We start from the raw sequence: 12,630 nt of genomic DNA, 5'->3' as shown, positions 1-12,630 counted from the left end.
TATGTGTATGAATATTTTATTGTTGAGAATGTTAAGCTTGCACTTATAGAACCAGAACTCCTCATAAACAGGGACGTGCGTGCACAGCAATTTTGAAGGGCCATTGCTCTGCCCTGGAAAAAAGGGGCAACACGTTCATTTTTGTAACCGCCACCGCCCCTCCCCCTGGACACATATTCTGCCTATATCACTTGAAACTGTGAAATTGTCAGGGTCGATCACTAACCGCCGCCGCCACGCCCCCTCCCCCTGGACACATATTCTGCCTATATCACTTGAAACTATGAAATTGTCAGGGTCGATCACTAACCGCCGCCGCCACGCCCCCTTCCCTGGACGCATATTCTGCGATTACATGAAGTTCTGCAGCCGTAATACTATTTAAAAAAATATATATATTTCCTTCGGAGGGGCAACTTCAGTCGAGGAGGGCAAACGGGCAGTTGCCTGAGCAACCTTAGCCCCCTCCTGTGCACGTCCCTGCTCATAAAGATTCCTGTACTGGAAGATTACTAGCATACTCTGAACATGTACCATTGTCAGCATGTGGTTGATGTCCAATGCATTTTAATTGTATTTATTTATATAACCCCTATTACAATACAGAGCCTGAACCCCCCCCCCCTAGAGCAAGTACTGAGGCGACGGTGGCAAGGAAAAACTCCCTTTTAACAGGAAGAAACCTTCAGCAGAACCCTGCTCATAAGGGGGGCCCATCTGCTTGGGCCGGCCGGGTAAAGTCATAGAAAGGGGGCAGGGCAGAAGGGAAGTGGGGAGGAGATGAGAGAGTCAGAAGCAAGCAGATTAATTCATACATGCATCAGGATAAAATATATTAGCATACATGTGGCATATATACACTCAAGGATACATACAAGATTAATAGGGGATCAAAATGGAAAGAGCCAGCATTTAAAGGGAAACTTTAAAGGGATTTGTCAACCTGGGCTCTATTTTTAGATCCTTTTGGGTCCAAAATTGTACTAAGGACAATTAACTATCGAAATCGGTCCAGTATTGAGTTAGAACATTATAACTGGCAACCACAAAACAGCTATACAAATGTATTATTTTCCTCTACGTCTGTGTCTGCCAACATGGAAAGGATCCCTACAGAGATAGAGATAGACCTGTGTCTGTTTACCTCAAAAACTGTAAAGAACCTAGAAAATGACTGTTTCTACAGTTTCTGTCATTTAAGGTTCAGTTTCATTTCTGTAGAAAATGACTGCAGAAACACGCCCTCTTTCATAAGGTAAAGCGGCGGAGGTTTGGTCTAAAACTAGCAAGTTAACTACCTAACAACCATACACACACCACCAACAGCCCAGTTGGCACTGGTAAAAGCTTACTAACATGCTAACTGGTGCCTTTTGACAATATAGTTGGGGATGTCATACCCTCTTACCTTTTCGTGGGGTATTCCGTCCCGAACCACATACCTACATAGTGCATACCGTGGAAGGCTAGTGGGAGCGACAGGTGTGTTTATCTGTCCTTCAACTGACTATATCATGAAAATGAATTTGAAGATGACGCAAAAAGTAGTTGCCTATAAAAACGTACCTGAAAAAGCAGGAAATTGTTGGATAGTGTTGCTTTAATGTTTTAATTATTTCACCCCCACAAAACCTTGATAAATGACTACCAAACCATCCATGAGATGCTGGTCTTCTTTATGTTAAAATGAATCATGAGACAGTTTGAGCTAAGTGTGTTAATGTGTGTTTTACGTTTCACTTCACAGTAAATGTGACTTAAAAACCAAGACACTCCATCAGTGCGTTATCTCTGTTAATCATCTTAAACATACATGCCTTTGCTAAAGCAGCTTATGAACATCTCAGAAGAGGAGATCAACCAGTATAATGTGTGCTTGTGTGCTTTCTGCCTGATCTGAAACCTGCTGAACTGCTAAACCTTTGTTACCTTTGAAGTTAAGGTTCAAGTCACAGATGAACCAGTGCCAAATCAGTAGTTTATATGAGGCAGTAACTGAAGCACATTCATCATAAAAGTAATGCTTTTACAACTGCCCTAATGCCCTGGGAGATGTGTAATACTTATTTTAAAGTCCTTTAGTCATGGATGACATGGCTTTACCCCCTATTTGACAATGGAATGGCTGCAGTACCAGAGGGTACAGCCTAATTTAGTAGGTAGCATTTCCTGTTTCTGAAGTTCTAATGCTGTCCTGACAGGTTTTGGCACTTTAATGTTTGTTCTGGTCCTCAACCTCCGCTTGCGACTATTTCCTGAGGGGAGTTCAGGTGTTTGGCTGTTTGCCAAGAATGCTTTTGGATCAGTATTTAAAGACAGAGAATGTTCATGTTCTTATCTTGAAAACTACATTTACAAACATGTCATGCTTCCCATAATACCCAGATCACAAGAATATATCGGTCCACCCGAGGGTTTTAGTCAGCACCCAACAGGTGGTGGACCACTTCTGGTCTGCTGTTGGACCACCATCATCTTTAGTTTAACTGTGCATTGATATTAAGAAAGGAACAAAAAAATTTAAGCATTTCCTATAATTTCTCAATCTTATCCTTGGCATAGTTAATGCATATAAAATGTTATGTTAGGTTACATGGTATCTAAAATTCATTCTGTGTCACACTACAGAACTACAGTTGAGAGTATTGCTCAGACACCATTTGTGACAGGGGATTTCCCGGTACTACCTACCGCTGCACCTAACGTCCGCAGAGGTGTTTTTGCGTTGAATTTACATTCCATACTAAATGCTTGTCATGACGACACATCCTGGCATTCATCATAACTAGTTTGATGTTACGCAAAGTATCGGTATTGGAGTACACCTTGGTATCAGTCAGCCTCGCCTGTAAGCAATGACAGAAGTCTGCTGTATGAAGTGCTGTGGTGAAATAGCTGTATCATAGATGTCATTATGTGTTGCCCTTAAGTGTGCATATTCTTTGTAATTATTGTAACTTCAATTCAAATTCAAAGTGGAATTGTTGTAAATAGACTTCTTTCTCAAATACGTTTCCCCACTTATTTTTGACGACTCCACAAATAGTACCACTTGCGACCACAAGGGGGAAACTTAATAGAGCCTAACTATTGGCTGGAACAATGGATGTTTCTATAAAATATGTACAGTATGTATGTGCTATGAACAGATAAGGGTCTAAAAGGAAGAGTACGCTGATATGTGTATATTTGTAAATTTTTTTGGTTTGTTTTATATTTTTTTTAAGAAAAATATCTAATACAAAAGTCTTTGGTAACAATATCTTATTCTCACACACTCATTCACACATCATCATTCTTGCACCATTGCCACCTGGCCATGTTAATGACTTATTCCCACTTATTGCTGACAGTGTTTCGACCATTCCCTTTCTGCAGCAGTGCATCTTGTAACAGTGCCAGGTGACAGTATTTCTCTAATCAACTGAAAGAGGTCAGCCTGACCCACCACAGGCCTAAAGAAGAGTTCACTGACAAGGCTGTGGGGAATGGTCTGCAGAGAGGAGACAGTCAGGAGGATCCGCAGCAGCCTCCCCTGGTCCTGGGGGTGAAGGGTCACAATAACTTCGTGAAGCGCCCTGTGGGCCTCTTGCTGTAGGCTCTTAATGAATGCTGGGGCTTGTAGTCCAGGAACATCTGAAGTAGAGAAAAATATGTGAATCCATATTTTATGGAAATTCTAATGTTATAATGGAACATATTTTATTTCAGACAAACCTAAGCAAGAAAAAGCTAGTCTGATTGATTTCAGAAAAGAAAACGGTCAGGATCTTGAGGAAATCCACAAAAGCATTTGCTATTGCCAGTAATCATGTGCCCCAAAGAAAAAAAAGCCTCAGGTAGTAGTAATATGCTATATAATGGGTGTTCTCTAGATCTGTTCCAGACCTGTGACTGCTCATACAATGGTGAATCAGCTGAAGGACTTACCAGGATTGAACAGCAAAGCCCCTTTTATATAGGCATACTCCTTAGGACTTAAATCCAGGTTCCAGAGTCTTTGCAGGCAGGCTTTAATCTTGTGCACATTAGCAAGGGTTGGCATCGCGGGCTCCTCCATCTCACGGCCTCCGTCACTGGTATTCAGCAGAATCCGTTTTAGGATGCTGTTGGCTGGTGAATCAGTCACCTCGAACTCCGTATGCTCCTGGGCGAGGCCCAAGACGAAGAGGGGGACCCAGGAGTTGTAGAGGAGCACCAGCTGGTCTCTTTGGGGCAAGTGGCGAAAGGAGGGCAGGCTGGTCATGAAGCGGATGGTTTTGACGAGCACGGTGGAGGCGGCTTGGCAGACGCCCTCAGGGTCCTTCAGACACACCGTCCGACGCTGGTCACAGTGGCAGTTGTGGGACAGCGAGTACTGGCGTCGGCTGTCTGCTGTGGACATGCTGCTGCTGCTGCTGTAGTGTTTCCGGCTCAGGATGTTAAACAAGATGGTGGGAGGGGATCTCTCTTCTGAGACTGGGCACTGGCAGTCGTGCTGGTCCTCTTCAAACAGATGCATCCTTACAGGAAAAAAAAGTCAAGCTAAAAAAAGACTGAAAGTCTGTTTAAACACACACAGTGTGATCAAAGTTAATGACAAATTTTGCTACTGTAGCTGCTATTGTAACTCTCGTATCTGGTCCAAGCCTCATCCTCTGAGCTCTGTGTTGCTCTGCCTCACATTTATAGTCACGCTGTCCATCCTGTGACGACGAGTCATCCTTGACCCTCCCTATCTGAACCTCACACGCGGTTCGGGCAAAAACAACATGACCCTGGACTACGGCTACGTGAGCTTCTGTATTTCTCCACGTGGATATGATAAGGCCGCCTCAGTGGAGCTTATAGTTACGACAGGGATTGCAGCGGTGCACCAGGAGAGAGAGCGAGAGAGAGAGAGAGAGGGAGAGGGAGAGGGAGAGAGAGATAGAGAGAGAGAGATAGAGATAGAGACAGAACGAGAGAGAGACAGAAAGAGAGAGAGAGAGAGACAGACAGACAGACAGAGAGAGAGAAAGAGAGAGAGGGAGAGAGAGAGACAGAGAGAGAGAGGGAGAGGGAAAGTGCACACGCGGGAAGTGGGGTTAATGACATTTATCATGTTGGCCTGTCATTAACTCACCCTGTACCAAGCCACCAAGGACTGACGAGGGTTATTAGGCAGGTCTGCAGGGTTAGATTACAGCACCCGAGGAAGTCGGGACAAGCACCAGATCATATCTAATCACAACAGAGAGAGGGATATTAAGGGCACTGTGCAGGAGAGACAAAGGGGAAGAGAGGTTTCTGGCGGCCATTCTGGCAGTCAGGTCCTCATTGGGATTCATTCAGTGGGAAATATGCCAAAGAAAAGGGGACTTTCTTTTTGTACATTTAAAGTCTAAAATATACTTAATCTCAAGTGTCTATTTACTAGATAGGAATTATTGCATGGCACATTACGACTATGTATCGTTTTAGCAGGATTGCTTTTATAGTTGTGACTGAATTTATTGTTTGTTAGTTAACTAAACATGTTAGTTTTTTATGTGTATATATGCATTTATTTCCTTAATTAATATGCTACTGTTTCACCCCATTCTGCCTGTTCCAAGTTCAGGTGGTGTTGCTGTCACATCTAAATGTGAGTTTGAGCAGGTTCAATCACTGATACACTATCTGGGTCGAGTAAGCCCTGATCGCTCGGTCATTGACACCCATATCAGTAATCACCATCTGTGTCAAGAGCTACATAACTAATGATAAGTTTTTATGCAGCCTATCCAATTTTACTGTCATGATATATAATGCATTAATTGGATGTCAGATACATAACAGTGTTCTGATATAGTATTGCATTGTATTGTATCGTATCTTAACGAGCATTAGGCCTGAATGTTAATACTGAATGCTAATACTGATGCAGACAAATTATTTGTTTCAATAATGAAATAATAAATGGAGATTAGGCCCTACTATGAGTAAGTATTTAAATCGACTAAGGATAACAAACCATAAACATTCTGAAACATGCTCCTTAGAGGAGTAAATAGCAGAATAGACGTACATTTCCTATGTTATTTCAGATGCAAAGTTCGCCAAAGCGATTTTTTTATTTCACGATTTACTTTCTGGAAAATTCTGTTCCTGCAGGGCGCATGTTTCCCACCGGTGTCCGACAACGCACCGCGCATCGGTATTCCAATTTCATTGGTCTTTCTATTTGTCCGTTATAAATTACGATTCCGATTGGGTGTTTTGTACCTCAGCACCAGGACTGTCCTCGTTTCCAGGAAGTCTTGGTCCTTGGCTGCAACTAAAGAACGTGACTTGCTAGCCTGAGGAGCAGTATACTGATCATTTTCTTGTCATTAAATTGGTGACGAAGATTGAAAATGGGGGATGAGGAGGAAAAATACGATGGGATGCTGCTGGTAATGGCACAGCAACATGAAGGAGGAGTACAAGAGGTAACGTTTAGAAAATCTTGGGCAGTTATTTAGCTAAGCACCACCCTGGAAACTGACATTAGCCGGCTAGCTAACTTATGCTAGCATGTGTGAACCGGTGGCTGTATGAATCTAGCTAGCTAGCTGGCTAGGATATGACAATGCACAGTTTCTGTTAAGGCGATCAGAGGTGTGTATAGTGTCTTAGTTTATTGTGTTACTGACTTGGTTGCAGGTTTAACGTTATCGAAATGTCTTGTTTACTGAGTTAGCTATGGTGTTAACCAATGCTATGTCTACGTCTTTAAGCGTTAGGTTGCCAGCAAAACGAGCTGGCAGATAGCATCTGCCCTAATTGTCAAACAGCTGTATCTCTTGTTACCTAGCTACATCTGTAGTGAATGAGGCAAGAGAATATGGTGGACGGGCGTTTAATCCCCTACCTGTTAGCAACATTGGCTAGATCAACAAGATAGACGGCCCATCAATACCTCAATGTTTCTCATTTATTAAATTAATGTCACTGACAAAATTCTCTCTTCCCAGTTGGTGAACACATTTTTCAGCTTTCTGCGACGAAAAACTGATTTCTTCACTGGGGGAGAGGTTGGAGCGCCAGAGAAGGTACGTAGTCATGATTCTAACACTCATAAACTTAAGCAAAGTAGTTTTACACGACTGTGCCGTGTCCCTTCTCCGCTGTCCTACCTTGATGATTCAGACTGGTAGCATGATCTGGAGCAGCATGTCATAAGGATTATCAGTTCACTTAAGTCGTCTTTTTGTCTCACTCCCTGTTCCCCAACTTCTGTCCTGTAGCTGGTGAAAGAGTCTTTTGCCCATCACAGTCAGATCGCCCTCAAGGCGCATAAAGACAAACAGGCCAAGCAGGAGAAGGAGAAGAAGGAGAAGGCAGAGCGGGCGGCAAAGATCGCAGAGGAGGACTCCAAGAATAAGCAAGTGGCCTCAGACGAGCCCAGGATCAAAGAGCTGACGGAAGAGGAGGCCGAGAGGCTGCAGGACGAAATAGACCAGGTAAGACAAGCCACGACTCTATCACCTCGATGCACCCTCGTATGGTGAACTGCCAATCCTGTCAGGCTGTGCTTTTTGCTTAGCTGTCTCCATCACCCATTGAGTAAAAAGTATTGACGGAACACGAGAGTCACGCCTTAATGTACTGAAGAAATTCAATGTGAATGGCCATATGTCAGCCAAATTGTTGCCAGATTATCATTTTGAAGTACATGATTTTATAGCCGAACGTGTATACAGAACATCCTGCTTTTTAAGAGACCTTGTGTAGTGAATACGATTCACTTACACCTCTTGTATATGTCTGCACATGGCAGTCACTATGAAGTCACACCTGAATTTTTCTGATATTATTTCTGTTTTCAGAAAAAGCATGCTGCTGACAAGAAGGAGAAGCAGGCCCCACAACCTCCACCAGAAAAATCTGAAGAGAAAGGAGATGCAGTGGAGAACGGGGAGAAAGTCGAGAAAGTGGAGAAAGGGGAGAAAGGGGTGAGAGAGTGCTGGCTTTCTGTATGCTGAGATCTCTAATGAGGAATTCTTTTTCATATGTAACGGTGAACTGAGCTTGTGATGCTTCGTACTCCTTTAGTCGGACTCCGAGGGAGAGGAGGATGAGAAGGACAAAGGAAAGATGAAGCCCAACGGCGGTAACGGTGCCGACCTGCCCAACTACAGGTGGACTCAGTCCTTATCAGAAGTAGACGTGAGTTTCCAAACCCTGGCTTTGTGCCTTGCTTCATAATCATTGTGGTATCTATCCAAGTGTTCCTTTTTTCTATTTTATGTGAGTGTGAGTTGTAAGGTTTTGCATGTATCCACAATTTGACTAAGTGTGTGTTGGGCTTTATTTCTTCCCCCCTCCCAGATCGTGGTGCCTTTTAATGTGAATTTCCGCATGAAGGGGAGGGACGTGGTGGTGGACATGCAGAGACGCACCCTGAAGGTGGGGCTGAAGGGTCAGGCCCCTGTGATCGACGCGGAACTCTGCAACGAGATCAAGGTGGACGAGAGCTCCTGGCTCATCGACGACGGCAAGGTTGTCACCATCCACCTAGAAAAGGTATGGCTAATCAGACACGATCATCTATGATCATGTACAGACCTCCGTCTCACTGCCTCTCCCCTTCTGTTTCCATACCATGATTTGTTGTTGTTGTTATTTTTTTAACTGGTCTTTGGATTGTTTGCTTAAAAAGACCTGTCTCTTGTACTTATGCTGAGCAACCAAGAGTGTATTAGACATAGGGAGAATACTCTCTTATATTTGATACTTGTGAAGTGCATGACTATCAAATTTTAGTTATTGTTATTTGTCTTGTCTAATTTATTTAAAGGCTTGTTTTATATTTTTCTTCTCCTGCAACAGATCAACAAAATGGAGTGGTGGAATAAGTTGGTGACCACGGACCCAGAGCTCAACACAAAGAAAATTTGCCCAGAAAACTCCAAGGTAATTAGTAGGAGCTGATTTGGCACTTTTAAAAGAGAACCTATTCAGGTAACATGCAGGTTTTTAGCGTTAGCTAGCTTTTATAGCATCCTCGCATTTGATTTGATGACATACGGTCATGTGAAGGATGGATAAATATGCATGTTGATCCCACTATCCAACAAAAATCTTCACCTTGTAGGTTTTTTGGCCAAGTAACGGAAACACCACGTTCTTGTGGCACAATTTCGCCAAGTACACAACCGAAATACATCAGTTAGTCGGCCATTTTTGATCAGTGTCAAGTCAACTGTGCTGTTGTTAATATTCACAAGTCTGTTGACTGTTTCAGACAAATGCCTCTATAATGACTTTATAAAAAAGCCTTGAGTGTATTGTTGAGATGAACTTAAGTAGAGTCTGAGAATGCTTTCTTATGCCGTCATTCACCATCCTTACCTGTGTCTGTGTCCCCCCTGTCTCTACCTGTGTCTGCGTCCCTACCTGTGTCTGTGTCCCTCCCGTCCCTACCTGTGTCTGCGTCCCTACCTGTGTCTGCGTCCCTCCCATCCTTACCTGTGTCTGTGTCCCCCCTGTCTCTACCTGTGTCTGTGTCCCTCCCATCCTTACCTGTGTCTGCGTCCCTCCCGTCCCTACCTGTGTCTGCGTCCCTACCTGTGTCTGCGTCCCTCCCGTCCCTACCTGTGTCTGCGTCCCTACCTGTGTCTGCGTCCCTACCTGTCCCTACCTTCTCCTCCTCCCGGTCTGAGCAGCTGTCTGATCTGGACGGGGAGACGCGCAGCATGGTGGAGAAGATGATGTACGACCAGAGGCAGAAGTCCATGGGCCTGCCCACCTCGGAGGAGCAGAAGAAACAGGACATCCTGAAAAAGTGAGAGTCATCTGAGCGTTCCGTCAGATGGTGCCCCTGCAACCTGAACTGGTGCCAGTGTTCTTTTCAGGGAGTGGTGCCGTGCATAGCAAAGTCTTATCATTATCATATTAGTGGTTAAAGTGATTTACATTTGCCCCATCAGGCTTGAATATTTGTACTGCGAAATGGGAATACTGTTAGAAGATTGCTGCTGCATTCCAGTCAGAAGTACAGTGGTTTAGCTGTAAGCGGCCGACTTTAGATGAAATGGTATCTTCGTGTTCTTCGTGACGTGCACAACTGTAGTTCACTTCTGTGCATCGGCCTTTGTAGTCTGACCCTAAGTTAAGAGTCAAGGACGCTCCCTTCAATCCATACTGAAACCTGCCGTCTAGTTCCCCAGTCTTACATCATACCAACGTAATTTCTTTTTACACACACACACACACGGTGTAGTTGTACAGTGGCTCTTACAGACTCATTAAGTTCACTTTCACAGTGTGTGTTTATAGTGGGGTAGTACTTATAAAAGAAGTCACAGGGCTCCAGTGAAGGTGAGCTGTGTGGTGGGCTCCTACTGTGCGGCGGTCAAGGCCAGGCCACGCTCTTTAATGGCAGCCATAAAGCTGCCCCGAGACGTCTGTGTGAGCTCACCTTGGCTGGGAGAGTGACCACGCCTGCCAGCCTGAGCGGCACACCGGCAGTACTCCTCCACTTCTTCTCCTTCTTCTTCTTCTCCTCCTCCTCCTCCTCCTCCTCCATTCTGCTCACATATGTTGAGCTGGTCACATGCCCGCTCCTGTGTGTTATATCTACTGCTGGAGATGGAGCACCTCGGCCCTTAGCTTAGTGTGCACTTCAGTAGGAAGTAACGGTGACATGCACGTAATAAAAGGAGAATGGAAGGTGTGTGTGTGTGTGTGGGTGTGTGTGTCAACCAAAGGCCATCTCTCATGGGGTTATCAGCGTGGCGAGTCGTTAACCTCTCCGCTACCTCCAACCTGCCTAGCTTCCCAAAAGGTTCCTGCTGCAAGCTGTAGTGAGACTGGCGTCATCCTGCTGGCAGCTGCACTTTAAATGGGGTTCATATTTGGGGTTAATTTTGCAGCTGCACTTTAAATGGGGTTCATATTTGGGGTTCATTTTGCAGCTGCAGTTTGAATGGGGTTCATATTTGGGGTTAATATTTGCAGATGCACTTTAAATGGGGTTCATATTTGGGGTTAATATTTGCAGATGCACTTTAAATGGGGTTCATATTTGGGGTTAATATTTGCAGATGCACTTTAAATGGGGTTCATATTTGGGGTTAATATTTGCAGATGCACTTTAAATGGGGTTCATATTTGGGGTTGATATTTGCAGCTGCAGTTTGAATGGGGTTCATATTTGGGGTTAATATTTGCAGCTGCAGTTTGAATGGGGTTCATATTTGGGGTTAATATTTGCAGCTGCAGTTTGAATGGGGTTCATATTTGGGGTTAATATTTGCAGCTGCAGTTTGAATGGGGTTCATATTTGGGGTTAATATTTGCAGCTGCAGTTTGAATGAGGTTCATATTTGGGGTTAATATTTGCAGCTGCAGTTTGAATGGGGTTCATATTTGGGATTAATATTTGCTTGCTTTGCCCTTTTTGGGGGGATCATTACATTGTTCAACTGGACCACTACAATTTAAGTCATTTAGTCAAGGCCCTCTACAAAACTAGTCCCCTGGAAATTGAATTCCATTACTTTTGTCTGTGACTAAAGCAGAACAGTTGTTAATGAGTTTTTGTTTAAAGCACATTTGCCAGATTTTCATCTATTACATTTTCATGAAGCACTCAGTTTACCTCAGTGAAAATGGCTCCTGTGCCATGACGCCTTCAGCATGATGAGGACATGTTTGTATTTCATGTTCCTGCGCGTAGCACATGCTTTTATCCAAATCGGGCTACTGTATGTTCATATATACATGCTTTTATCTAAAGTGGGGTATGGTCGTCCATATATACATGTGCTTTTATCCAAATCGGGCTACTGTACGTTCATATATACATGCTTTTATCTAAAGTGGGGTATGGTCGTCCATATATACATGTTCTTTTATCTAAATCAGGCTACTGTACGTCCATATATACATGCTTTTATCTAAAGTGGGGTATGGTCGTCCATATATACATGCTTTTATCTAAAGTGGGGTATGGTCGTCCATATATACATGCTTTTATCTAAAGTGGGGTATGGTCGTCCATATATACATGCTTTTATCTAAAGTGGGGTATGGTCGTCCATATATACATGTTCTTTTATCCAGAGTGGGGTAGTGTACGTCCATATATACATGTTCTTTTATCCAGAGTGGGGTAGTGTACGTCCATATATACATGTTCTTTTATCCAGAGTGGGGTAGTGTACGTCCATATATACATGTTCTTTTATCCAGAGTGGGGTAGTGTACGTCCATATATACATGTTCTTTTATCCAGAGTGGGGTAGTGTACGTCCATATATACATGTTCTTTTATCCAGAGCGGGGTACCGTATGTCCATATATACATGTTCTTTTATCCAGAGCGGGGTAGCGTACGTCCATATATACATGTTCTCCGTGTGTGTTTGCTGTGGCGTTCTGTTCTGATTCCTGTGGCCCTCCTCCTGCAGGTTCATGGAGCAGCACCCGGAGATGGACTTCTCTAAAGCCAAGTTCAGCTAAGAGCGGCAGTGACGGCTCATCTCGTCTCGTCTCGCCAAGCGGGCTCTTACTGTCTGCTGTGCCTCAGAGTCCGTTACTAGCCACTCCAACCTCAGGCTGCTTCAGAACGACACACACACACACACACAGCTCTCTCTCTCTCTCTCTCTCTCTCTCTCTCTCTCTCTCTCTCTCTCTCTC

General features: G+C 43.9%; 2 protein-coding genes across 2 annotated transcripts; one reads left to right on the top strand and one right to left on the bottom strand.

The window, feature by feature from the left end:
• Nucleotides 1–3,184: 3,184 nt before the first annotated feature.
• nr0b2b (nuclear receptor subfamily 0, group B, member 2b) lies at nt 3,185–4,881 on the bottom strand. Its single transcript, XM_012831391.3, has 2 exons — nt 3,931–4,881; nt 3,185–3,636 (listed from the first exon to the last, which is right to left on the bottom strand). The coding sequence occupies exons 1-2, from the start codon at nt 4,499–4,501 to the stop codon at nt 3,341–3,343; spliced, it is 867 nt and encodes a 288-aa protein (XP_012686845.2). The 5' UTR covers nt 4,502–4,881; the 3' UTR covers nt 3,185–3,340.
• Nucleotides 4,882–6,214: 1,333 nt separating this feature from the next.
• On the top strand, nt 6,215–12,630 carry nudc (nudC nuclear distribution protein). The gene is made up of 9 exons (XM_012831484.3): nt 6,215–6,431; nt 6,957–7,034; nt 7,230–7,445; nt 7,812–7,937; nt 8,038–8,151; nt 8,314–8,508; nt 8,815–8,898; nt 9,651–9,769; nt 12,399–12,630. The coding sequence occupies exons 1-9, from the start codon at nt 6,357–6,359 to the stop codon at nt 12,448–12,450; spliced, it is 1,059 nt and encodes a 352-aa protein (XP_012686938.2). The 5' UTR covers nt 6,215–6,356; the 3' UTR covers nt 12,451–12,630.

Source organism: Clupea harengus, chromosome 19, assembly GCF_900700415.2.
Source record: "Clupea harengus chromosome 19, Ch_v2.0.2, whole genome shotgun sequence".
Taxonomy (NCBI): domain Eukaryota; kingdom Metazoa; phylum Chordata; class Actinopteri; order Clupeiformes; family Clupeidae; genus Clupea; species Clupea harengus.
This window is presented reverse-complemented; position numbering and strand designations above follow the sequence as displayed.